The sequence below is a fragment of the Canis aureus genome, chromosome 6 (assembly GCF_053574225.1).
Source record: "Canis aureus isolate CA01 chromosome 6, VMU_Caureus_v.1.0, whole genome shotgun sequence".
Lineage (NCBI taxonomy): Eukaryota > Metazoa > Chordata > Mammalia > Carnivora > Canidae > Canis > Canis aureus.
The window spans coordinates 33,400,500-33,427,627 of record NC_135616.1 but is presented as its reverse complement, the minus strand read 5'-3'; the positions used below and the strand labels follow the sequence as shown (position 1 = coordinate 33,427,627).

General features: G+C 40.1%; 1 protein-coding gene across 8 annotated transcripts in view; it reads left to right on the top strand.

Moving 5' to 3' along the window:
• RIT2 (Ras like without CAAX 2) overlaps positions 1-27,128 on the top strand; it is a 476,484-nt gene that overhangs the window by 69,402 nt on the left and 379,954 nt on the right. Inside the window, exon 1 of one of the 8 annotated variants that reach the window (XM_077900613.1) lies at positions 7,622-7,971. The exons of 5 other annotated variants lie outside the window; for them this stretch is intronic. In XM_077900613.1, the coding sequence (XP_077756739.1) occupies positions 7,869-7,971 (103 nt within the window). In that variant the 5' untranslated portion in view covers positions 7,622-7,868. Of the gene's footprint in view, positions 1-7,621; positions 7,972-27,128 lie in introns of those variants that run through there. 2 more of the 8 variants (XM_077900612.1, XM_077900605.1) reach the window with 2 other exon arrangements.

Below are 27,128 nucleotides of genomic sequence, written 5' to 3'. Positions count from 1 at the left end.
TTCTCTTTATATATCTAACCAGATATTCCAACAGTACCTTAAACTTAATGCAATGAAAATTTAACTCATTATTCACATTTCCCTCCTTGAGGTCAGCCCTGCCCACTCTTTCTCAATTCTGTACCTCAAGCATTAATACTGCTAACTTTCTTTTTTTTTTTAATTTTTTTTTTAAATTTATGATAGTCACACAGAGAGAGAGAGAGAGAGAGAGAGAGAGGCAGAGACATAGGCAGAGGGAGAAGCAGGCTCCACGCATTGGGAGCCCGACGTGGGATTCCGTCCCGGGTCTCCAGGATCGCGCCCTGGGCCAAAGGCAGGCGCCAAACTGCTGCGCCACCCAGGGATCCCTACTGTTAACTTTCTAGTGTAACCAGTGATCAAAACAAAACACCTCAGCCAGTTTTAGTTCCTGTTTCTCGCTTATTCCCATGGACCTACAGAACACTAATATTTGCCAAATTTCCTCTAGTCGTGTGACATGGATCACTTTCCCCTTTTCCAGTTTCTCAGCCATAGATCTAGTTCATCAAGTTCAAATTATTATCTACTCTCTGCGGGAAGACTGAAAGAGCCATCCAAGCCATTTTATTGGTCTCCAGCTTATTGTCATTGTAATCCACTCTCCATACTACCTTTAGAGAGAGCTTTTGCAAGTTTTATAAATCACACATTCCTTCATATTTCATCTCTGCTTAAACCTATCCCTTGGATTCACATCACCTGCTAGGTAAGTCCAAACTTCTCAGAATTGAAAAAAAAAAAAAAAAAAAGCCATGAATTTACTTCCAAACTATGTTTTCTGACTTTTCTTCTTCACCATCCTGTACATATACACAAGCCCTCTTACATAGGACATGCTATACAGAACAACGGCCTCAACCAGTAAATGTTGTTTCTTCCATGATTTGGCCCAAACTGTGTACCTCTCCCACTGACCTGTCCCTGCTTCAACTCATTATTCCCTTTGGATGGGACTAAAATGACCAAGATCCTCAGAGCATTTCTCTCTTTATTGGATGGTGTTTGATAAAGGAGTGAATTTTCCAATATTTTGATTTTAACACCATGAACGAGTGTTCTCAGGCACTGAATTTATATCATCTCATTTGAACTTCACAAATACCAAGTATATTGTTTTTATTTTGCAGATGAGAAACTAAAGCTCTGAGAGATGAGAAGATTTGTTCACTTTCACACTGTTGCTTAGTTGGTGAAAGAAGTCAGATTAATAATGAGGCCTCTCTTACTCCAAAATCTGAGTGTTTTTCCACTATCTTAGGTGGTCACAGTGGTATATTTTGTAAAGTAATGAACTCTCTGATACTCATTATTCAAAGAATTGATCAGTGATCAGTGAGTATGAGATCTCTTCCCCAGATGGAAGGTTATCCTAAATTAATTCAAGGCACTTCCCCAATTCTAATTTCTTTGCTCTCAGGGGAAACTGAGATAGTTTCACCACTAACTCTTGGTAGAATTGTAATAATATCTCAGTTTTTAAGTGCCAGAAAGCTATTATCTTAGTGTTAACATCAAGGCTGTGTGGTGGTATTTGTAACAATATAAAATTATCCAAATACAATAGTAAAAAGCTTGATTATTTATTCAGTCTGATATAGCACCATTTTGTACATTACTGTAGATTTTGTAGCCTCTTATTTATCCAGATTTTGAACACAATATATTCTGGATACTCAATAATTCAAGCTGATAATTAATTTACTAGCATCTATTATAAGATAAAATCACAATAAGTAGAATGTATCAAAATAATACTGAAAAAAATATTTCTTGCATATTACATTATCTCATAGCCTCAGAGTTATCATTGTGTATATTAAGATAATTGTACCATAGATATATGAAAATAAAAGACAACTGAAATCTCTGGTCAATAAAATGCAGATAGAAATTTAGATATTTCTCTGAAATGAATTTGCATACAAAATTTTTTGTTTTCCTGTGGTTTAAATATTTACTCCATTATCTTGTCCATGTGTTTAAATAGGCTAAGCCCTAATATTTGCTTTTACAAGGTGGAAGTCAGTTTTGATGACTGAATAGTATCAATTGCAATATGTAGTAACCATATCAGATTTTACTATGAAGTTTATTTGTTAAAAAGGTCTTAACATTTTTTTTATTGATCCTTTTTGATATGTTAGCACCTGGGAAATATTTTTTAAAAGATGTAACAGGCTTCCTTCTCAAGTAGATTGCAATTTAGCAAATTGTGGAATGCTAAGTGAAATGAGTGACTACAAGAATAATAAATATATAGAAATTAGCTTAGCTTCAAATGAGTGGGATTTGAAAAAGTCACAAAAGCTTAATGAAAGAAAAGTAATTTGAGCAAGGCCTTGATTTTCCTCTAATAAGAAGCTTGTATTATTTACTGTTCAAAGTTGGGCATCGTGTTTTGTTTAAAGATAAAGCTTAAAAAAGAGAGAAAAGAAAAGAAATCCAAACTCCGTAGGCTGCAATTTAAAGCTCATGGTGAGGGGTACCTGGGCAGCTTGGTGACTGAGTGTCTGTCTTCAGCTCAGGTCATGATCCCGTGATCCCGGGGTCCTGGGATCGAGTCCCACACTCGCTCCCTGCAGGGAGCCTTCTTCTCCCTCTGCCTGTGCCTCTGCCTCTCTCTCTCTGTGTCTCTCATGAGTAAATAAATAAAATATTTAAAAAAAATAAAAATAAAGTTCACAGTGATTCACATACCATCCAACCTTTGGACTATGTTCTTATGTTCTTATACATCAGCCATATACTGTTAATTTGCAATTCACCACTCTATTATCTAATCTTTGAATATTCCTGTTTTTGTCAAACAATTGACAGATTTGAAGTCCTATTTTGAATATAGTCCAAGATACTCCCCCTTCCTTAACACCTTACCTTGTCTTTTTATTTGAATCAGTTTCTCCTTTCCTCAGGTTCCTAACAGACTCTTCTCATTCATCTATCCAATTACCAGCCACATTCTTGCATATTCCAGAAACTGATATGCAGTGTCTTTCTCCCACATGAAGATATAACCACTTTGAACTCAGGGACTGTGTTCCTTTATTTTTCGAAAAGCCCTAACAGAGTTGAATGAATGATTTTGAGAATAAGCAAGTTAGTCCATATTTAAAGAATGAATCTATATTAGAATGAATAAATGATTGAATGCAGGTTCTTTAGATCACATACAAGAGCCCTGTTTTCAGATATTTCAACTTTAATAACCCTTCAGGAAAAAAGTTGCGTTATTTCACAGGAATTATTAACATCTAATGTAAATATTACTATTATTATAAGAAGGTCAATGTGATACAGAAGTCTGTGCTGTGCAGATGTAACTCTGCCTCTCATTTGCAAAATTAGCTCTTTTCCATTTGAGGTTTCCAGTTTTGTTTGTTTGTCCTGAGCAGTGGTGCTACCTTCTGGTTTACATTTCATGGCGAGAACGTGCGTGTCAAACATGAATTTACCAGGGGGTATCAACGAAGTTGCTATTTCTTCCCTCTATGATTTATCTTTTCATTAGGATACAAATAGTAAATAATTCACTTTGAAAGACTAATTTATTTCTTTATTTTTTGAAAGGCTAATTTAATTAGTAGTGCAATAGACAGTCACCCATTTGGTACAATTAATTACCTCATTTAATAAAAATATCTTAGTCATGTAGCACACACCAGGCACTGTATTAAACTCTGGAGAGATAAAGATGGTGGCCGGGTCACCACTTTTGAGTAGTGAAATGGAATGTAAATAAATCGCTGTAATAAATATCATAAATACTCTAATAAAGGAAAGAGTGGCTTTGCTGACAAGGGTGTCAGGAGGTCTGCCTCTAAGTGGCTAGATAAGTAAGAGAGGAACTCTGGATGTGTCTAACCTCCTGCTAGAGTAAAGTAGGATGGCATCCACAATGACTGGATGCTTTAGCTGTGCCTAAAGGACTTGAGAATGATATCCATGTAAATAGGTTAATGTATTCCTTTTGAAGGAATTGCTTGTCCTGTAAGGACTGAAAAGGTGAGCAGCAGCTGACAGAAATGAGGTGGCATTTACTTGTATCTTGCTCAGGGAGTTGAGTGGCTCTGAAACAACATGGAACACCTGGGTCTTCATCTGGTGGACATGAGCCCTCAAAGGGAATCATGTGACATTCAAAAAAGATGGCAAGTGCCAAGATAGGTTAGAGGAAGCAAAAATAAACTTCAATCATTTAATGATTTTCCTAAAAGCTTAATAATCTGCCATGTAATGACTTTAGTTACTTAATTATTGCATTTCAATGATCATTTATATACCTGGAAGATACCTTCCTCTCTGGTCACTCACCCCCCTGCTTTGCTTTCGTTTCCTCCTCCCTTCCTCCTTCTTCTCCTTCATCTCTGACATACAAACACACAGGCACACACGCACACACATGCACACACACACACACCTGTATACTTTTGGGTGTACTGGCCGAGGAACCAGGCATGCAAATTCACAAAAGTTCACGAACTAAAACTGAAAGTCAGTAGCATTAAAATGCTTCAAAATTCAAACATCAATCAGGAGTTTTGTGGCCCTTAGTATCTCAAGAGAAGTAACTAGAGTACCTTAGTATTTCAAAGAAGAGATAGACAAAGAAAGCTTTATAACTAGGAAAGTCCCCCTGCACATCATGTTTTTCATCTTCCATGTAAATAAGGAAAAATCTTGCTGACTTCCATTTGAGGAATTTGGACAGATGCATTAAACATTGAGGAGAAAGCTAATTCACTTAATTTCCCTCTCACAATGCCCATTGATATTTGACAAGCCACTCATCTATTTGCTGTTACTTTTATTTTTTTTTCTTTTTTATTTTATGATAGTCACACACAGAGAGAGAGAGAGGCAGAGACACAGGCAGAGGGAGAAGCAGGCTCCATGCACCGGGAACCCGACGTGGGATTCGATCCCGGGTCTCCAGGATCGCGCCCTGGGCCAAAGGCAGGCGCTAAACCGCTGCGCCACCCAGGGATCCCTCTATTTGCTGTTAAAAGGTATTTCCATGGACTCTTTTCTCTTAACCAATATTAAAATAATTGGAAAAAAAAAAAAAAACACCGAAGACACATCTGGCATGACAATTCCTGTGTTTTACCACCAAATCAGAATGGCTGACATGGAAAACAGAGTAACAGATGGTGGAACAGATAGCCAGAGAGGCAAGTGATTTGCTCAAGGTCATAAGAATTTTGCACCAGAAGTAGAAACAAAAAACCAGAAAGACCTTGAAGCTAAATGCTACTGTTTACATATCTCTTTTCATTGAGGAATAAAGTTTCAATGAATCAATTAAAGGATAATTATACTAAAGCGACAATTCTTTATTAGATCCAATTATGGAAATGACAGTTTTGTTGGAAGAAAGGCAAGTAGCCCATTTTGCCTGACTCTGTTCTATCAAGTGCGAGGACACAAGACTGGAATAAATGCTTTGTGTCCCTGCGTGCCATTCTAGATTATTAGATTATGTTATTTAGGCATTTGATTCACAAATATGTGTACAATAGGGTTGGCCAGGTCGACATTTTTGGTAGATTTCCCTGACATTAGCATGTAGAATGAATTGAGTGGTGTGAAAGGGAAAAGGGCAAGGGAGACTGTACTCAGGGAGGACAAGTTGTAGGACAACTCTTCAGGCACAGAGGTCAAATACAAGAAGAGGATGAATTAAAGCTTAAACTTGGAGGGTGACATGCTCCCTGTAGAGACAGAGAATGATGTTGACCTTGTTACTGAGGATAAGAGGGATACAAGCAGGGTGTCTAATGGGAGCGTCCAGGAGGCAGGTTCACCTTTAAAGCTCAGAGGGAGGCAGATCCCTGGGTGGCTCAGCGGCTTAGTGCCTGCCTTTGGCCCAGGGCGCGATCCTGGAGTCAAGGGATCGAGTCCCACATCAGGCTTTCGGCATGGAGCATGCTTCTCCTTCCTCCTGTGTCTTTGTCTCTCTCTCTCTATTATAAATAAGTAAATCTTAAAAAAAAAAAAAAAAAAAAAGCTCAGCAGGAAAACACAAATTGGGCTCCAACAAAATTTAAAACTCATGCTCTTTAAAAGATACTGTAGAAGAGCCACAGACCTGGGGAGTGGGGGTGGGGAATATATTTGCAGAACACATATCTGATAAAAGGCTTATATAGAATATATAAAGAACTATCAACAGCACGGTAATAAGGAAACAAACATCCTGATATATTTTGACAGAAAGTTTGGATAGGTATTTTAGCAAAGAAGGCATACATGCAGATGGCCAATAAACACTTGTAGAGATGATTTTCTCTTCTGGTGAGTGCTTATAAACAGTGGGCTGGGAGCACCATTAACTCAAAATAATACTAATCATAATTATCATACAATTAAATAGGGCTTACAATTTGCCAGATGCTATTTTAAGCACCGTGCAAACATTCAACTGACTTAATGAGTTAATAGAGCAAGGTTCTAATAAACCATATTATAGATGAAGAAACTGAGGCACAGAGAGGTCAAGTAATTGTCCTAAGGTCACACGCTACTAAGGTGGCTGAGTCCAGATTTGAACCCAGTCAGGCTGCAGATCTTATGCTCTTGACTATGGCTATTTGCTACCTCTCCAATTACCAGCAAAAACATATTGAGCATCTCCTCTGTGCCCAATGCGTGGCCATACACCATAGAGTCATAAGGAACTCATTAAATATAGTTCCTTTCCTAGAGGAGCTTAACATCTAAACAGAAGGATGAGCAAACACTTGACTACATCTAATCATAATCCAGTTTTACAGTCAGAAAACAGAGCATCATCATCACTTGTTTGAAAGACAGGGTCTGACTGACAATCAGCGATTATTGAAAGTGTTCAATAAATTCTATAATTTAGAAGCTTTCCAAAGAAAAGCAGAGACACGGTAGAGAAGAGCAGAATTTGAAAGAATCCAAGTGAGAGGTAGGAGTTCGGACATTTGAAAAAGAATAGCCTAGGATCTTTCATACTGCCATAATTGTCAGCAAAAATATTTATCAAGTATCCCTTCCATGGTTGGCAGATTCCTTGTGTTTTAGATTATCCTTAATAAACTAGTGTAAACAGGGACGATCCATGTCCAAACATGACAATGACCTAATTCAAATACCTCCTTATGTTAGAGCTGCAGCTGTCAAGTGAGCTGAAACAATTCCTGCTAGCCAGCTATTATTTCAACAACACTAAACACTCGTCCTTAAGAGCCCTGAGTTACTGGAGTGGGGTGGTTTTTTTTTTTTTTTTTTCTTTTTCTCAATTGGTAACATATCTTTCCCCAGAATGAAAACCATGCGAGAAGCTGATGATAAAAAAAAAAAAAAAAAACAAGGAAATAAGCAACAGACCTCTTTCTTAATTAATTGACTCTGATTAAAAGAAAACTGTTGTCTTTGAAGCTGTGGCTACAGAAGTCAGCCTGTGAGACGTAGCATCTTCTAAGTCTCCGATTGACTCCATCCGAGCAGCCCAGCCTGGAAAGTGGCCAAATGCGAGCTTCCCCAAAACTGCGACCCTGCGTGAGGAAGGGGATGAAGGGGGGGGGGGGGCACCAACAACAAACAGAGACAGAGAAGGAGAGAAATCGTGGGAGACGTGAGAGTGAAGGATGGGGGGGGGGGGGTGTAAAAGCCAGATTGTTATTGGAAGCAGTTGAAGTGGTTGCTATGAGACTCGCTGGAGCAGAGGACCAGCCGCCAGCCCCACGCTGATGGTTCTTACCTCGTCCTAGACCTTTCTTTTGACACAGTTTCAGAGTTGCTCACTCTCTGAGCGAGCACCTGACACGGGCGACTTTTTCCTTCCTGCGTTTTCCTCCTCCCGTCTCTCGGGTAAGATGGATCTGGAAAACGAAGCGAGCTGCTCCCCCAGCCGCGCAGCAGGCGGGTCCCGAGAGTACAAGGTGGTGATGCTGGGAGCTGGGGGAGTTGGGAAGAGCGGTAAGTTTGCATTCCGAAGGCCGGGAAGGAAGGGAGCTGCGGAGAGGCCGGGCTCCGGAGTGAAGGACCGGGGTGTGCTGGTCGAACGCGGGGGGCTCGCAGGCAGCAGCAGTGAAGCCCGAGGGTCTGGCAGGATGTTTAAAAGTAGTAAGGACCGTTGAAAAGATGCGGACGGGTCAGAAGAATGGAAAGCCAGCTAGTGAGAACGTATAGAACGTAAAGATTTATTTATTTTTTCCCTTTGATTCCCTGCTGGGTGATATTTGATCGTAATGTCTATGTCCTTTTTTTTAAAAAAAAAAATAATAATAACATGGTACTTATGAAAATAGCCATGACATCAAGAAAAAATATGCTCCTGGTCTCAGAAATACTCACCTGAAGAAAGAGGTGCTATGCATAGTCAATGAAACACACAGATGCAAACACAGACCCAGGGGCAGGATTATCAATGCTGATTGCTGTGTTTGTTTCTTTGATTAGGAACTTCCTGTCCCCTTCTCCTTGTCTCCGCTCTGACAGAGTCTGGTCAGTCTTTGAAAGCCCTGAGGAAAGTTGGTTTTTGAAAGTGACAGGGGTTGAAGGAATGCTGTTCTTTGTGGGACCTGTGCAAGGTGATCAAACCAAATTTTGTGGTTTAACAGGTTTAGAAGAGAGAGAGATACAGGCTTAAAGGGATATGGGATGCTAATGGAGGTAAAGACTGGTAAATTTGTTTTGCTACACTATTAAAAAAAAACAACCCAGAAGTTGTCAATGGTCAGGTTTCTTGAGGGGTTCAAAAGGCCAAACATAACAAATTCAAATAATAGATATTGTCTAGTAGTAGTGTTTGAGGCTGATCAAATGGTGACTATTTTGGGGCTATGATTAGCACTAGAAAATAAAAAAGGTAAATAGAACTTTTTATGTAAATTCAAAAAAATCCCCATGGGAGATACATTTGTGGGGATACCAGAAGACAGAAGAAATACGAGAGTTAACATGGACAAAAAGTATATATATACCTGGCTTTATGCTTAACAAAAAGATTCAAAGTTGAGGCCAACATTCTTGACATAAGAAATATCCCTGCCTCAAGAAAGCTGATAACTTTGGTAGTGAGTCCACAGGTGGCAAGAAAGTTGATCAGTAAAGAAAAGAGAATAGGGAGTGAGACTAGCAAACAACAAAGGTAAAGAGGTTAGAAAAATAGGAAGAGACATAAAACTGAATGCCCCCAACACCCCCCTCCCTGCAAAGAAACCTCAACATGCCACAAGACATTACTATAAAAAGAAAAGAAATAGGTGAATCTGGATTTGGTCAGTCCCTAAATGCTTGTCTAAGTTAGAAAAATAAGTCATCTCTTCTAATAAGGAAATGTGAAGTGAAAAACTTTGCAATGGTGTAGGAATGAGGAATTTTCTAAAAGCTTGTCTTTCTTCTTTTTTAATGTAATGGTTTGAAGGGGAAAAACTAAAATAGGTGAGGGTTAGGAAGGGAGGGAAAGACAGAAAAAGGATAAAGAGAAAACGATCCACACAAAATAAAACTATCTTTTGAAAGAATATAGTCAGTCAGATGCAAGGAGGAAGAGCAATGTGAGAGTATAAAATAGGAGAGAAACAGCTCTAAGCAAAAGGCAGGAGACAAATCCAGCAGAAATGCCACCAGCAGTCTGTGAGGTCACAGAGATGCTGCAAAAGTCCCACAGCATGCCTGTGGATTACCTTTGCTTCCTGGCTGAGTATTTTTCTATTTCACCAGGAGCCTGGGGGATGTGGGAATGAAGTGACTGGTTTTTAGTCATATATTCCGTGGAAATGGACTGTGGAGAGAGGGGATGTGGGATATGAGCATCCTTCAGCAATATACTTATCCTGGAGGTAATATGACATCCACTCTTTTGACTTTCCCCATATACTATGTGTGCTGACCAGTCATTGTCACCTTCCCCAAAACCAGGCATTTTTGACATAATGAAATGTTGGCAGAAATTTTTGACATCACAAAATGCTGAGTTTCTCCCACCTTCACTGTGTACATTAGTTGAGCAAGAACTTTTTCAGTGTGATTAACACAGGAGTAGCCAGATCACCTCTGAGATAGTTAAGAATAAAAGAAGGTCAATAGTTCTGCTATGCTTTTACTTTAGAGAGAATATAATTCATAGGACAATCCCAGGTCCAAAAAATGCTGTCCTCATGACTAAATGTTGGGATCAGAGTGATGGAATCACGTCTTCCTCTTGGGTTTTGCCCCTGTGATTCATTTGGTGTTAACAGTACATAAATATTGAAGCACTGATTCTCAACATTAACCTCTTTTGAAGGTTAAAATGTTTGCTTTCAAATGAACCAAAAGATTTTTTAATAAAAAAGCCACTTTGTATTACTGAATATCTAGATCACCTGAGCCCCAAATTACTTTTCTTCCCACGATTTCAGTGATTTGTGTGAAAGAATTGTACAAACCAATTAAGGTGGGTTTATTTGAAGGAATTTTAAGGAGAAATCTGCTGTTCTGAAGAAACTGAAGAAGATGTATCAAGCTATCATCTGTTTCTAATTCTGAGTCATTCTGCGTCTGCCTTGAACATGAATGAGAAACTCAATTTACTGGAACCATAATTTTTAAATGAACAGAATCTTGGAGATTGTCTATGCTTACTGTGAAATTTATTTTTTTTTCTATCCATATTTTACTAAGACATCCTTTGGTGAGTAGGAAATTTTGGAAGGATTTGCAACTTCACTGAAATAGGAATTCTCACAAGATTTAAAATGTATGGATAAAAAAGTGTACTGTGTTTGAGAAATTTCAAGTCACTGATCAACAAGTTTTTGAGCACATACGTTGCATGGGCCCTGCCCTAGTTATCATAGAGAGGAAATAAGAAGGAAGTGAATATTCATGTGGCAGATATGGGGTCATGGCTTTCATGATAATCTCCAGTCTTCACAATATAAATAGCCATTGTCATTTTGAAAATGGAAAAGCTAAAGCCCAGAGTAACCACTTGTCCTTGGCCATGGAGGTAATAGTAGATTTCTGTGATGTTTTATCTGACTCTTCTACATTATATTTAACATCCTAGAAGGAAGAGCAAAGAGTTCTACCAATTACTATGAAGAAGGAAATGGGGTGCCTGGGTGACTCAGTTGGTTAAGCATATGACTCTTGGTTTTGACTCAGGTCATGATCTCTGGGTTGTGAGATCAAGCCCCATGTGGAGTTCAGTGTGGAGCCTGCTTGGGATTTGCTCTCTCCCTCTCTCTCTGCTCCTTCCCTACCCCCAACATGCTTGCTCTCTCTAAAGAGAAAGGAAGAAAGAAAGAAAAAAAGAAATAAGGAAAAAAGAGAAAAAGAAAGAAGGAAAAAAGAAATAGCTTATAAATATAACATTCTACCTCTTGAGTGTTATATCTAAAATAGATTTCTACCATCTAGACTAACATTCTCATTTATGCATCTGTACCTTTTTAATCTTTAAATGAATACAAGTGAACAAATATACTATTTATGTTATTTATAAATAAAAACATTTATATAATATTTATGTTTTCATAATTAAAAGTTACACTTAATGTTATCTAAGAGTCTTATAAGTACTGAGAAAACAGGATAAACAAGAAAGAGTCCCCACCCTATTTGAAAGACGGAAGAACTGAGGCCCTAGAAGTTGAAGGGACTTGGCAAATTCATGCCACAGTTGTGACAGAGGTCACATCTAGAACACAACCTTCCTGACTCCCTTGAAATAATTTTCTACTCCACATCCAAGTTTTTACACAGGGTATTGTAAGTGAAAATTGGATCGATTACCCAATGAGTTTGGTGTGAATTAGGCACATTCTAGCCTCCATCTCTTTGTTCTCCTGCTTACCATTTCTTCCCCTCCCTCAAAACAGAGAAAAAAATAAAATCTCACAGCTATGGTTTAAGAGTTTAATGGAATCTAAACAATCCTTGTAGCTGTTTTAAACATGAATCTTTCTCTGTCTCTGTAGTTTGAAACATAAAGGCTTTTCCTCCATGACAGAGCGCAGCTAGTGTGTGCTTTCTTCCCCTGCATGCACGTCTGGTTCTTCTACTTCAAACTCAAATTATTTTGCAGATCTTATACAACAATAATAAGATCTTACTTTCCAAGATATATTTTTCCTACTCTGTTTTATGATCTGAATTGAGGATAAAATAATTTGAGACGAGCAGGTCATCTATTCCCTGTGTTCTGACAAGGCACACAAGTATTGATTTTTGTCTTAGAGCATACAGAAGGATGTAAGAAATAGGAAAGTAACTCATGTTTTCTAGCTCGAAATTGTTTTCTATCAAATCTCACGAGAAAAGTAGAGAGAGTATCTGAATATCAGATGAGATCTACATGGACTTTTCCATTCCCTAGGACACATTTTGGAGTTACCTTGGTGAAGTTTCGTCAAGGGCGAAATATGTTTGAAATAGTGTGCAAGTGACTGGGTCAGGAGAGGGTGTTGTTCCTCACTACTGTTCCAGCCATGACCCCTGCCCTTCAGGAGCTCACCATCTCATGGGGGGCAGGGAATATATTGTATACTACAAACTGATATGTTTATATGAGGCCTCTGACATAAGGTCTGTGGAAGCTCAGGGTAAGTGGTGGCTAAATCTGCATGCAAAAGCTAAGAAGGAATCTCAGCAGAGATGATACTTGAATTGTGTATTATGGGATGAACAGGATCTCTTGAAGTCGAGAAAGAAAAGTACAGAGAGAGCAGGGGATAGAGACGAGAATTTAACAGGAACAGAGCATACAAAGAGGAAAAGCAATGTGAGAGCGATCACAATGATGGTGGGATCTTGATAACTTGGTACCTTTGGAGGCATTTGGAAGAATCTCCCCTGAGTCATGCTTTCAAACTATCTCAGAAAACTGTGAAAAGTAAAACAAAACAAAACAAAGAAGCTGAAAGCATAAAAAGTATTAGGGAACTCAGAATTCATTAGCATGCCTCTACTGTGAATTTTTTTGTAAAAAGAAAACTCATTCATAAAATAGGCAATCCTGCTCTGCTTCACACTCTTCTGCAATTTGTTTCTTAAATACATTGAGTTTTGTGAAGTGGGATTTTATAAAATGAAAGCAATAACAGTATTTTCTGAAGTAAACAGAAATCAGCACAAAACCGATTCCTTCAACCACAATGAATTGGTGTAAGCAGGTAGAAAATCAAGCCTTTATCTGATGAATTAAATCAAGGCAAACAACCAGGTACATTCTCCATGTCCCTAAGGCTCTGTTTTACCTCATTAGCAGAACTTTGGATCTGACAAAGCTGAATAATCGCCACATCATGACCATGTGTTATTTGAACCCTCTGAATTGCAAAGGCAAGAGAAAAAAATAAACAAGGGAAAAATGAAAAGATTTCAAGACTGGGCAGCCCTCTGCTCTCGTCCTTGATTGTCAACACCCTAATCATACTGTACGTCATCACTCACTTGCACTCCTGTCAGCAAGAATTGGCCAAGAGGTCCAAGTAAAGCTCAGTAGAGAAGCAAATTGGTAGCCACTGGCTCAAATAACAATTGAAACTGTAATTCAGGTAAAAGGTGTTGATGAACAATATTTCCAAGACTATATGCCCTCTATAGATTTTTAAGGTAATAAAAAAGACTTTGTATCATTCTATGTCTTTATCAGAAAGAAGGCCTGGAGATGAATGAACTTGTATTGATCCCTGACTACCCATATGCCGCTGGGTGTCTTACATGTACACATTCACATTGGAGTCCCAGTGGCCAATGATCTATTGCATTCACCCAACCCCATTTACTCCTCACCTCGATCTTGTGAGGTAGACATTAGTGTCTGTATTTTATACATGAGAAAACTGGGCCCACAGAAAAAAGTAATGTGCCCAGAGTCACAGAGATATGAAATGATGAGCCCGAGGCACGTACATATCTATCAGTTCAGTGCTTACACTATTTTCATTTTTCCATCCTGAGAGTTTTCATTGTATTTCTTGAGGAGATGAACCTGAGTTCTGACTTCAGGTAAATCTTCATAGATATATTTCAGACATCAGATAAAATCATATACACCAAAGTATATGGTTGATTTTAATTTTGTATAAAACAACGGGGAACATTGACTAGGTACAACTGAGGGAGGCGTGAGATGTTCTGACCCAACAAGGTGTAGGCACCAAGGACATCATGCGTTCTGGTCCATTCTGAGACCCATGGGAGCCTCATCTACATAGAGAGTGATGTCAAGCTGAGTAGCTTGGCAAAATCAAGTAACTTAGCAATAAGAAATTATTAAAAACTGGGATTAGGTTAATAAAGAAAGTAAATGGGGTGCTGGATACATTAGGTGGATTTGTGAAATCTCTTAGGTGCCGATCTGTTATAGAGAGAATGTTTTCTCTATATGTACATATTACAGAGTAATTGAAAGAAACTCCAGGCCACAAATGGGAAATAATCTTCTCTGTCCATTTATTTAATAATAATAGAAGGTGTGTATGTGTGTGTCTGTGTTTGTATCTGTGTGCATGTGTGCATATTGGTGTATGTCTGTGTGTGTCTTGCGTGTGTGTAGTCTGTGTGCCTAGACCTATGAAAGGCCCTGAACTATTACCAAGAATGACAATGCCCACCCTGTCTAGTGGGGTGAAAGGGGCGTGCAAAAAGAGAACTGTAGTGCAGTGGGGTAGGTGCAAAGGGAAAGATGTACACATGATATTTTTAAAGCAAGGTACACTGTGGCTCAAGAAGTTAGAATAACCTCCCATAGGTTATTTCCTTCTGGAAACAGAGCCCTCTTGATTTCCTAGATGGTGGATTTTTCTATGGGACCATGCTGCCTCTTATAAACCAGAATAAAATATGCTTCTCTTCATTGGAGGTTAGGCTACTGATGGTGACTGTTGTATGTGTGTGTGTTTGTGTGTGTGTGTGTGAGTCTGTATATTTGCAACGATTCGTGTGAAAGAATTGTACAAACCAATCATGGCATCATGAATGTATATGCACTGATGGAGGGCAGTCCTCTGCATTTCTCCCAAGCATGCCTGAAACTCTCTTATCACTGAATTTGGCTGTTATTTACAAAGCCCAGTGATGTTCTCAACTCAATCACTTGGGTTTTGCTCATAAATGTCAGCTCTCTGATGACCATCACTAAGCAATGCCATCTGCTCCTCTGGTTCATCAGCGGGAACCGGCTAAGTGTCACGACTGACAACTGTGCCAGGTAATCTATCCTGCCCTTTCTGCCCACCGTAACCCTGCTCTGCCAACACCATCACATCAGCATCGGAATATAACCTGTTTGGGTCTCCACACTTGCAGGTACTTGAGCATCCTGCCACTGCCACTGCCAACTGTAGTGAAGAGATAGCAGGAGGTGCCAGGTCCTCCCTGGAGGGTGTGTGTGTGAAGCATGGAGTATGCTGGGGGATGTTGGAGGAAGCTGAGGATGTTGTATTGAGAAGGGAATCAGGGGATGCACAAGGGTTAGAATCCCTGGAAGAGATCTTTACTTGAACTAGAATAAGATTGTGTGGAAAACTTGTGGTCTCACAAGAAGATACCAGACAAGGATTTTTAACTAGTTTGATAAGTTGTGTGGTAGGGGAAGGTCTTTGTTCAGAAGCCTGCTTGTACAGGGAAGGCATTGTTGGGTGTTTGGGTAGTTCCTTAGTGAATGGAAAAGGAAATCTTAGAGAGTTTATCACTCCACAGTTTCTCTTAACATGCTTTAAAATGAGAAGCATGTCAGCGTTGCCTGTGCTTAAGCCCATGTTTACTCATCAGGAGGGATGATTCTTGTTCTGTCCAAACTCGGACCCTGGCTGGCATTTTCTTGCCCCAATGAAAATAATGTGGATTTTTGAGTCTTTAATGTGCCTATTTCTGTTCTAAATGCCTTCTGTATCTTATTTTGTGGAATCCTCACAAGACACTGCAGTGGAGCTGTGGTGATCATCCTTAGATTAGGGATGAGAGAAGCGAGGCTTGTAGAGGCTGGGGAACTCACACAGGCATGCAGAACCTGTGGTGGCCTGCAGGAGTTAGCCTTTGCCAGATCCCAGGCCCTGAACCATCCTGCACTGTACCCCTCACCGCCCCATGTTCTCCACCTGCCCTTGATCTGTAGGGTGACGCCTCAGTATAGGAATTCTGACACAACAATGTGAACTGGAGGCTTACGCTTGGAGAGACCTAGATTTGTGTTTTCTCCTCTGTAAATAAGGTTAACAACAATACCAACCACCATGATGTGTACTTGAGCATGTATAACAAAAACCTGGCACACAACAAGTGCCAAATAGTGCACGGAACATAAATCGATAATTTGTCTTTGTCTTTGATAGTGTTTGAGCTTGCAGGGGCCATTCAGACTCTGTGAGTCTCTGTTTTCCCCAATCCTAAAAAAAATGACATTCTTTAAAATTACCTCAGAAGATTGCCGTGTAGATGATATTAGAAAATATTAAATACTGTGAATTATAGTACCTGAGATATTTTATCTTTATAAAAGCAGTTGCTTGCTGCCCTCCCTCTTTCTCTGCTTCCCTTCTCCCACATCTCCACCTAAGGCCATTCACCTCAAGAGGGTGGGGGTTGGTGAGTGAGGGCAGATGTTTCAATGGGTTATAGGAAAATGCAATTTGGGTTGAATATTGTAAATGTGTCATTGTATATCCACTCGCTCTAGGCCCACTCTTGCTCTCTGGGTCCTTGTATTGATTAGTTGCAGCTTTAGTCTCTTGAGTAGCAATTTCACTGACAATAATAATGGTGGTTTGCTAGTTACCCTAGTACACAATCCCTGTATTCATTCTAATTGACCCATCACACATGCACACACATGCACACACACCCCACCCCCACTGCCTCAGAGGGAAAGGATTTGAGGATTTGAGGACAGTTGCCTGGCCTGCTATACACTAGGTACAAATGGTCTTCTTGAAGGGGCTACAGTTTATAATAAAGCAGGCCTGTGCTTGAATTTGGACTGAAATTTCCCTAATGCATATGTCGTTTTAATGAATTTCGAATAATAAGATGTTCCCTTCATTCTCCACAGTAGCAGCTTTGCTACATTGCAATAGAGAGCCCTCTTTCATGGTTGTAGGAATGGCTAATAGTAAACTACATATACAGATTTTTATTAAGTGGAAGAAATCAGACATTTAGAAGCACAAGGGGTACATCTGTTATTTGAAATTGAATTATAGGGGGGGAGGAGCAAGATGGCGGAGGAGTAGGGTCTCCAAATCACCTGTCTCCACCAAACTACCTAGAAAACCTTCAAATTATCCTGAAAATCTATGAATTCGGCCTGAGATTTAAAGAGAGACCAGCTGGAATGCTACAGTGAGAAGAGTTCGCGCATCTATCAAGGTAGGAAGACGGGGAAAAAGAAATAAAGGAACAAAGGCCTCCAAGGGGGAGGGGCTCCGCGAGGAGCCAGGCTGAGGCCGGGGCGAGTGTCCCCAGGACAGGAGAGCCCCGTCCCGGAGGAGCAGGAGCTGCACCGACCTTCCCGGGCGGAAAGGGGCTCGTGGGGAGTTGGAGCAGGACCAGGAGGGCGAGGAGGCCCTCGGGCTCCCGGGGACAGTAACAGAGCAACTGCGCGCCCAGGAGAGTGCGCCGAGCTCCCTAAGGGCTGCAGCGCGGGCGGGACCCGGCGGGACCCGGAGCAGCTGAAGGGGCTCGGGCGGCGGCTCCGCGGAGGGGGCTGCGCGGCCCCGGGAGCAGCTCAGAGGGGCTCGGGCAGAAGAAGAGGCTCCGTGCGGAGGGGGCTGCGCGGTTCCAGGAGCAGCTCGGAGGGGCTCGGGCGGCGGCTCCGCGGAGGGGGTTGCGCGGCCCGGGAGCGCGAATCCACCAGTGCAGGCTCCGGAGCACAGGGCGCCGGGACACAGCCCAGGATCCCGCCTCCCCCGGGACAGGCAGAGGCCGGGAGGGCCCAGGACAGCGAGGACGCTCCTGCCCCAGCTGAGCACATCAGCGGCCCCGCCCCGGAGCCTCCAGGCCCTGCAGACGGAGTTCCTGCCGGAGCTGACTCCAGGTTTCCAGAGCTGCCCCGCCACTGGGGCTGTTCCTCCTGCGGCCTCACGGGGTAAACACCCCCCACTGAGCCCTGCACCAGGCAGGGGCACAGCAGCTCCCCCAACTGCTCACACCTGAAAATCAGCACAACAGGCCCCTCCCCCAGAACACCAGCTAGACGGACAACTTCCAGGAGAAGCCAAGGGACTTAAAGAACACAGAATCAGAAGATACTCCCCGGTGGTTCTTTTTTTGTTTGTTTGTTTTTGTTTTTGTTTTTGTTTTGTTTTGCTTTTTGATTTGTTTCCTTCCCCCACCCCCTTTTTTTCTCCTTTCTTTTTCTTTCTCTTTTTCTTCTTTTTTTTTTTTTTTTTTTTTCTTTTCGTTTTTTTTTCTTTTTCTTCCCTTTTTTTTTCTCTTTCTCTTTTCTTTCCTTCTTTCTCTCCTCTCTTTTTCTCTTTTTCCCAATACAACTTGCTTTTGGCCACTCTGCACTGAGCAAAATGACTAGAAGGAAAACCTCACCTCAAAAGAAAGAACCAGAAACAGTCCTCTCTCCCACAGAGTTACAAAATCTGGATTACAATTCAATGTCAGAAAGCCAATTCAGAAGCACTATTATACAGCTACTGGTGGCTCTAGAAAAAAGTATAAAGGACTCAAGAGACTTCATGACTGCAGAATTTAGAGCTAATCAGGCAGAAATTAAAAACCAATTGAACGAGATGCAATCCAAACTAGAAGTCCTAACGACGAGGGTTAACGAGGTGGAAGAACGAGTGAGTGACCTAGAAGACAAGTTGACAGCAAAGAGGGAAACTGAGGAAAAAAGAGACAAACAATTAAAAGACCATGAAGATAGATTAAGGGAAATAAACGACAGCCTGAGGAAGAAAAACCTACGTTTAATTGGGGTTCCCGAGGGCGCCGAAAGGGACAGAGGGCCAGAATATGTATTTGAACAAATTCTAGCTGAAAACTTTCCTAATCTGGGAAGGGAAACAGGCATTCAGATCCAGGAAATAGAGAGATCCCCCCCTAAAATCAATAAAAACCGTTCAACACCTCGACATTTAATTGTGAAGCTTGCAAATTCCAAAGATAAGGAGAAGATCCTTAAAGCAGCAAGAGACAAGAAATCCCTGACTTTTATGGGGAGGAGTATTAGGGTAACAGCAGACCTCTCCACAGAGACCTGGCAGGCCAGAAAGGGCTGGCAGGATATATTCAGGGTCCTAAATGAAAAGAACATGCAACCAAGAATACTTTATCCAGCAAGGCTCTCATTCAAAATGGAAGGAGAGATAAAGAGCTTCCAAGACAGGCAGCAACTAAAAGAATATGTGACCTCCAAACCAGCTCTGCAAGAAATTTTAAGGGGGCCTCTTAAAATTCCCCTTTAAGAAGAAGTTCAGTGGAACAGTCCACAAAAACAAAGACTGAATAGATATCATGATGACACTAAACTCATATCTCTCAATAGTAACTCTGAATGTGAACGGGCTTAATGACCCCATCAAAAGGCGCAGGGTTTCAGACTGGATAAAAAAGCAGGACCCATCTATTTGCTGTCTACAAGAGACTCATTTTAGACAGAAGGACACCTACAGCCTGAAAATAAAAGGTTGGAGAACCATTTACCATTCGAATGGTCCTCAAAAGAAAGCAGGGGTAGCCATCCTTATATCAGATAAACTAAAATTTACCCCAAAGACTGTAGTGAGAGATGAAGAGGGACACTATATCATACTTAAAGGATCTATTCAACAAGAGGACTTAACAATCCTCAATATATATGCTCCAAATGTGGGAGCTGCCAAATATATAAATCAATTATTAACCAAAGTGAAGAAATACTTAGATAATAATACACTTATACTTGGTGACTTCAATCTAGCTCTTTCTATACTCGATAGGTCTTCTAAGCAAAACATCTCCAAAGAAACGAGAGCTTTAAATGATACACTGGACCAGATGGATTTCACAGATATCTACAGAACTTTACATCCAAACTCAACTGAATACACATTCTTCTCAAGCGCACATGGAACTTTCTCCAGAATAGACCACATATTGGGTCACAAATCGGGTCTGAACCGATACCAAAAGATTGGGATTGTCCCCTGCATATTCTCGGACCATAATGCCTTGAAATTAGAACTAAATCACAACAAGAAGTTTGGAAGGACCTCAAACACATGGAGGTTAAGGACCATCCTGCTAAAAGATAAAAGGGTCAACCAGGAAATTAAGGAAGAATTAAAAAGATTCATGGAAACTAATGAGAATGAAGATACAACCGTTCAAAATCTTTGGGATGCAGCAAAAGCAGTCCTAAGGGGGAAATACATCGCAATACAAGCATCCATTCAAAAACTGGAAAGAACTCAAATACAAAAGCTAACCTTACACATAAAGGAGCTAGAGAAAAAACAGCAAATAGATCCTACACCCAAGAGAAGAAGGGAGCTAATAAAGATTCGAGCAGAACTCAACGAAATCGAGACCAGAAGAACTGTGGAACAGATCAACAGAACCAGGAGTTGGTTCTTTGAAAGAATTAATAAGATAGATAAACCATTAGCCAGCCTTATTAAAAAGAAGAGAGAGAAGACTCAAATTAATAAAATCATGAATGAGAAAGGAGAGATCACTACCAACACCAAGGAAATACAAACGATTTTAAAAACCTATTATGAACAGCTATACGCCAATAAATTAGGCAATCTAGAAGAAATGGACGCATTCCTGGAAAGCCACAAACTACCAAAACTGGAACAGGAAGAAATAGAAAACCTGAACAGGCCAATAACCAGGGAGGAAATTGAAGCAGTCATCAAAAACCTCCCAAGACACAAGAGTCCAGGGCCAGATGGCTTCCCAGGAGAATTTTATCAAACGTTTAAAGAAGAAATCATACCTATTCTCCTAAAGCTGTTTGGAAAGATAGAAAGAGATGGAGTACTTCCAAATTCGTTCTATGAAGCCAGCATCACCTTAATTCCAAAGCCAGACAAAGACCCCGCCAAAAAGGAGAATTACAGACCAATATCCCTGATGAACATGGATGCAAAAATTCTCAACAAGATACTGGCCAATAGGATCCAACAGTACATTAAGAAAATTATTCACCATGACCAAGTAGGATTTATCCCTGGGACACAAGGCTGGTTCAACACCCGTAAAACAATCAATGTGATTCATCATATCAGCAAGAGAAAAACCAAGAACCATATGATCCTCTCATTGGATGCAGAGAAAGCATTTGACAAAATACAGCATCCATTCCTGATCAAAACTCTTCAGAGTGTAGGGATAGAGGGAACATTCCTCGACATCTTAAAAGCCATCTACGAAAAGCCCACAGCAAATATCATTCTCAATGGGGAAGCACTGGGAGCCTTTCCCCTAAGATCAGGAACAAGACAGGGATGTCCACTCTCACCACTGCTATTCAACATAGTACTGGAAGTCCTAGCCTCAGCAATCAGACAACAAAAAGACATTAAAGGCATTCAAATTGGCAAAGAAGAAGTCAAACTCTCCCTCTTCGCCGATGACATGATACTCTACATAGAAAACCCAAAAGTCTCCACCCCAAGATTGCTAGAACTCATACAGCAATTCGGTAGCGTGGCAGGATACAAAATCAATGCCCAGAAGTCAGTGGCATTTCTATACACTAACAATGAGACTGAAGAAAGAGAAATTAAGGAGTCAATCCCATTTACAATTGCACCCAAAAGCATAAGATACCTAGGAATAAACCTCACCAAAGATGTAAAGGATCTATACCCTCAAAACTATAGAACACTTCTGAAAGAAATTGAGGAAGACACAAAGAGATGGAAAAATATTCCATGCTCATGGATTGGCAGAATTAATATTGTGAAAATGTCAATGTTACCCAGGGCAATATACACGTTTAATGCAATCCCTATCAAAATACCATGGACTTTCTTCAGAGAGTTAGAACAAATTATTTTAAGATTTGTGTGGAATCAGAAAAGACCCCGAATAGCCAGGGGAATTTTAAAAAAGAAAACCATATCTGGGGGCATCACAATGCCAGATTTCAGGTTGTACTACAAAGCTGTGGTCATCAAGACAGTGTGGTACTGGCACAAAAACAGACACATAGATCAGTGGAACAGAATAGAGAATCCAGAAGTGGACCCTGAACTTTATGGGCAACTAATATTCGATAAAGGAGGAAAGACTATCCATTGGAAGAAAGACAGTCTCTTCAATAAATGGTGCTGGGAAAATTGGACATCCACATGCAGAAGAATGAAACTAGACCACTCTCTTTCACCATACACAAAGATAAACTCAAAATGGATGAAAGATCTAAATGTGAGACAAGATTCCATCAAAATCCTAGAGAAGAACACAGGCAACACCCTTTTTGAACTCGGCCATAGTAACTTCTTGCAAGATACATCCACGAAGGCAAAAGAAACAAAAGCAAAAATGAACTATTGGGACTTCATCAAGATAAGAAGCTTTTGCACAGCAAAGGATACAGTCAACAAAACTCAAAGACAACCTACAGAATGGGAGAAGATATTTGCAAATGACATATCAGATAAAGGGCTAGTTTCCAAGATCTATAAAGAACTTATTAAACTCAACACCAAAGAAACAAACAATCCAATCATGAAATGGGCAAAAGACATGAACAGAAATCTCACAGAAGAAGACATAGACATGGCCAACATGCACATGAGAAAATGCTCTGCATCACTTGCCATCAGGGAAATACAAATCAAAACCACAATGAGATACCACCTCACACCAGTGAGAATGGGAAAAATTAACAAGGCAGGAAACAACAAATGTTGGAGAGGATGTGGAGAAAAGGGAACCCTCTTACACTGTTGGTGGGAATGTGAACTGGTGCAGCCACTGTGGAAAACTGTGTGGAGGTTCCTCAAACAGTTAAAAATAGACCTGCCCTACGATCCAGCAATTGCACTGTTGGGGATTTACCCCAAAGATACAAATGCAATGAAACGCCAGGACACCTGCACCCCGATGTTTCTAGCAGCAATGGCCACGATAGCCAAACTGTGGAAGGAGCCTCGGTGTCCAACGAAAGATGAATGGATAAAGAAGATGTGGTTTATGTATACAATGGAATATTACTCAGCTATTAGAAATGACAAATACCCACCATTTGCTTCAACGTGGATGGAACTGGAGGGTATTATGCTGAGTGAAGTAAGTCAGTCGGAGAAGGACAAACATTATATGTTCTCATTCATTTGGGGAATATAAATAATAGTGAAAGGGAAAATAAGGGAAGGGAGAAGAAATGTGTGGGAAATATCAGAAAGGGAGACAGAACATAAAGACTGCTAACTCTGGGAAACGAACTAGGGGTGGTGGAAGGGGAGGAGGGCGGGGGGTGGGAGTGAATGGGTGACGGGCACTGGGTGTTATTCTGTATGTTAGTAAATTGAACACCAATAAAAAAAAAATGAAAAAAAAAAAAAAAAAAAAAAAAAAAAAAATGAAATTGAATTATATACTTCAACTAGTTGATCTCCTCCCATCATCTTTTAACCCACATGGACATCCCACTGTGTTTTGCTCCCCATTTCACCATCAAGGTGGTTGTCCATTTTACTTTTTTCTTCTCCTGCTCAAACATCTTCAGGGGCTTACCAACAAGCAATGCTAATGCCCAAAGTTCACAGGATTCCTGATGGACCATCTGGGACTGTCCATCAACTGATCATCCAGGAGGCATCCCCAAGGCTTGTCACATAGGAGGTAGTATTGTGTTGTATGGCATAAGAGGAAATCAGTCTGAACAGGGTAGACATTTGAGAACCAGGGAACAGAGATAAATATCAGAAGTAAGGAGGGATCAGTAAAGGGTTGAAGTAGAAAACCAAGAAAACCTTGTTAGTAGAATCAATGAAGTACAAGTAGGAAGATCTAGAACTGAGGATATGAAGGCCTAGATGCTGCAGAAATGTTATTTTCTGTTGGTCCTGGTGTGATAGGATTTGTGGCACTGTATCTCTCATTTCTCTCTTGGTCTCTCTATCTCTGTGTCTCTGTCTCTCCCCTTCCTTCAGTTTGAGCTGTGCCCTGATCTAAAAAGACCCATAACTACCAGAAGGATCTGTCTTCTAGACCAATCATTTTACTTTTACCCCTCAAATTCTGGAGGTTTTTATCTTATAGTATTCACATAGTTATTCCAACAAAAGTGCCCTCTTCCTTTCTCTCAATTTCTCCAGTGTTATTTCTCCTCTCAGATTTCTGCACAAGTATTTTCTGTTCCTTCATATCTTCCCAGTCTACCCCAGCCTAACATTTGTCCCCTTACACTTAAAATTCTTTCTGACTGTTCATTTCATAACTGCTCATAATCACACAGGTTCTTCTAGTGTCTGGTTGTGGTCTTAAAATGTTATTTAAATCTTGCATTTTTATGTAACTTGCAGTCTTTTTATACTTTATCTCCCATCTTGAATGCAAATTCCTGCAGGATAAGAAATAGATTTTACATTGTCTTTTCTCTCCCATGAAACCATATGATAGTAAATTCTCAAAAATATTTATACATTCAATTTCCCTCTTTCATCTTTGAGAAAGGACAGAGAGTAAGACACCACACTTATGTAGTGAAATAAAACTAAATGATATTCTAAAATTATGCGATGCAAAGAGCCCTGAATACAGAGAAAGAAACTGGAACCAATAGAAGTACAGTAGGTATGTGAGCGGAGGGGAGACTGCGGCTTGGGAGGAACCTAGGCTCAGGCTAGCATGAATACTCTTTTGTGACAATGGATTTGAAGGTGAATAAGCCCGCTGTATGTTTAGGATGCTCAAAAACACAAAGAGGTCAAAGTAAGATTGTGGACCAAAGTCTGGCAGATAGGCAAGAATAAGATGCATGTGCTGTTTTGTAGGAAGTGATGGTGCGCTAGGCAGACACTGTGGAATCAGGAATAGAGCACAATCCTTGAAAGCCAAATGCAGGGGACAGTTGGCAGCTGAACACAGATGAGGAGACACTGAAAATAACTCATGTTTTAGTCACCAAACCATTTTCCACTGGATACCAGGAAGAAGGTAGGGTGCAAGAAGAATATTTTATGAAATATTTTCAGGGCACCTGGGTGGCTCAGTCAGTTAAGTGTTTGCCTTCCTCTCACACTATGATCCCAGCGTCACAGGATGGAGCCCATATCTGGCTTCCTTGCTCAGTGGGAAGTCTGCTTCTCCCTTTCCCTTTGCCTCTCCTCTTCCCCTGCTTCTGCTTTGCCTCTCACTTTCTCTCTCCCAAATAAATACATAAATTTTTTTAAAAAAATGTTCTTGGAAAACCTTAGTAAAGAGCCTGTAGAACTTTGCTCACTCCTGCATTTTTTAGTTCAAAATGCTTATTAACATCTCAGTGAAACATTATTTCTTGATTAACACTGAGAAAAACTGAGTTTAGATTGTGATCGTAATTCTGAATTCCAAACCAACCATGAGTTTCCATATTGTTTCCTGTGAGGGTGATAATCATCCCAGGTCATGATTTCATTTTGACAACCTCTACTTGAAAATGAAGGAAAAGAGGAACCCCGAAGAATAGCAGATAGTCACAGGGCCAGATTTTAATCAAGGTATCATACTTTCTTTCTGGTTTTATGAAGTTCTAAAATCAAGCAGGCAAGATCCATTTCATAGGTAAAATTATTGTTGCTGTTAAAAGAAAAAAGTGAAATAATTCTGTGCTAGTATTAAGAGTCCGCCCTTTTTTTCCTGTTGTTTACCTACTTACTTCATGAAAGAGTTTAAGCAATCTAGTATCAGCTTTTATAATTTCTTTAGACCCACACCACAAACACCTCTAATATTTTTCTGCCTTCAAAAATGTCTCCCACTTACTTCATTCATCACACAAAAGCAAATGGAAAACATTTTTACATAGAATACTCTGCTGTGACAAGCACACAAGTTATCTGCCTCTCTGGGCTTATTTGCATTTTCCTTGAGTGTAATTCTGAGGCAGCCCAGCATGTTTGAGACAGTGTGGACTTCGAAGATGAATAGTCTTGCATTGAAATTCAGTTCTGAAAAAAAAAAAAAAAAAGAAATTCGGTTCTGCTACTTATAAGGTGAGTGACTTTGCTGATTTTTCTTTTTCTTCTTCCTGGTCTTTTCATGTTGGAGGATCCAGGGCTTATACCTTGAACCTCACCTCATCTTTAATTTCTTAGATTATTTCATCCAGCCCTATGGCTGTATTTATATATCTTTGTATCTTTAGATGAAATTAGATTAAAGTCATATGTAGATTAAAACCAGAAGGAGATGTCACTAAAATGTCTAAAATTAGAGACCAAGAATACCAAATGGAGACAAGGATGTAATAGGAGTATAAATTAATACAACCACCATGGAAAATGACTTGGCACCATGTATTAAGTTGAAGAGATGCGTAAGCTGACCATATTATCTAGCAATTCTATTCCTAGCTAGATATGACCAACAGAAACTCACACGTGTACGGACCAAGAGGCATGGCCAAAGTGTTCATAGTAGCATTATTCCTAATTTCCCCTAAATTAAAAGTCAAATCCTCAAAATGCTCATCTGTGTAAGAGTGAATAAATCAATTGTGTTAGAACAGATTTAACATTACATATATAAGGTTTATATATATATGTATATTATCTATATGTGTGTATATATTGATACACATATATATGTACATATTATCTGTATGTATATATGTTGGTATACATATACATGTGCATATATATATATATATCACAAAAAAAGGAACACCCATGAAATTTGGATATTAGTTGCCTGTTGAGGGAGGGAGGGAGGAGACAGTCACTGAGAAGGGCATGGGAACTCTGGAGTTCGGAAATGTTTCCAGGTGGGTTGTAGTAGCAGGAGTGTTCGCTTTGAGATCAATCATAGAATCAATTTAGAATAGATTCAATCATAGAATTTGTAAAAATGTTCTTTTGTGTACTTTCAAGGATACCAAATTTCAGAGGAAAGATTTGTGAAGCTTTGAAACATTGTATCTCCATTCCAGTCTTCCTTCTTGAACTCCACTCATGTATTCAACTCTCTACTTCACATCTCCACTTACA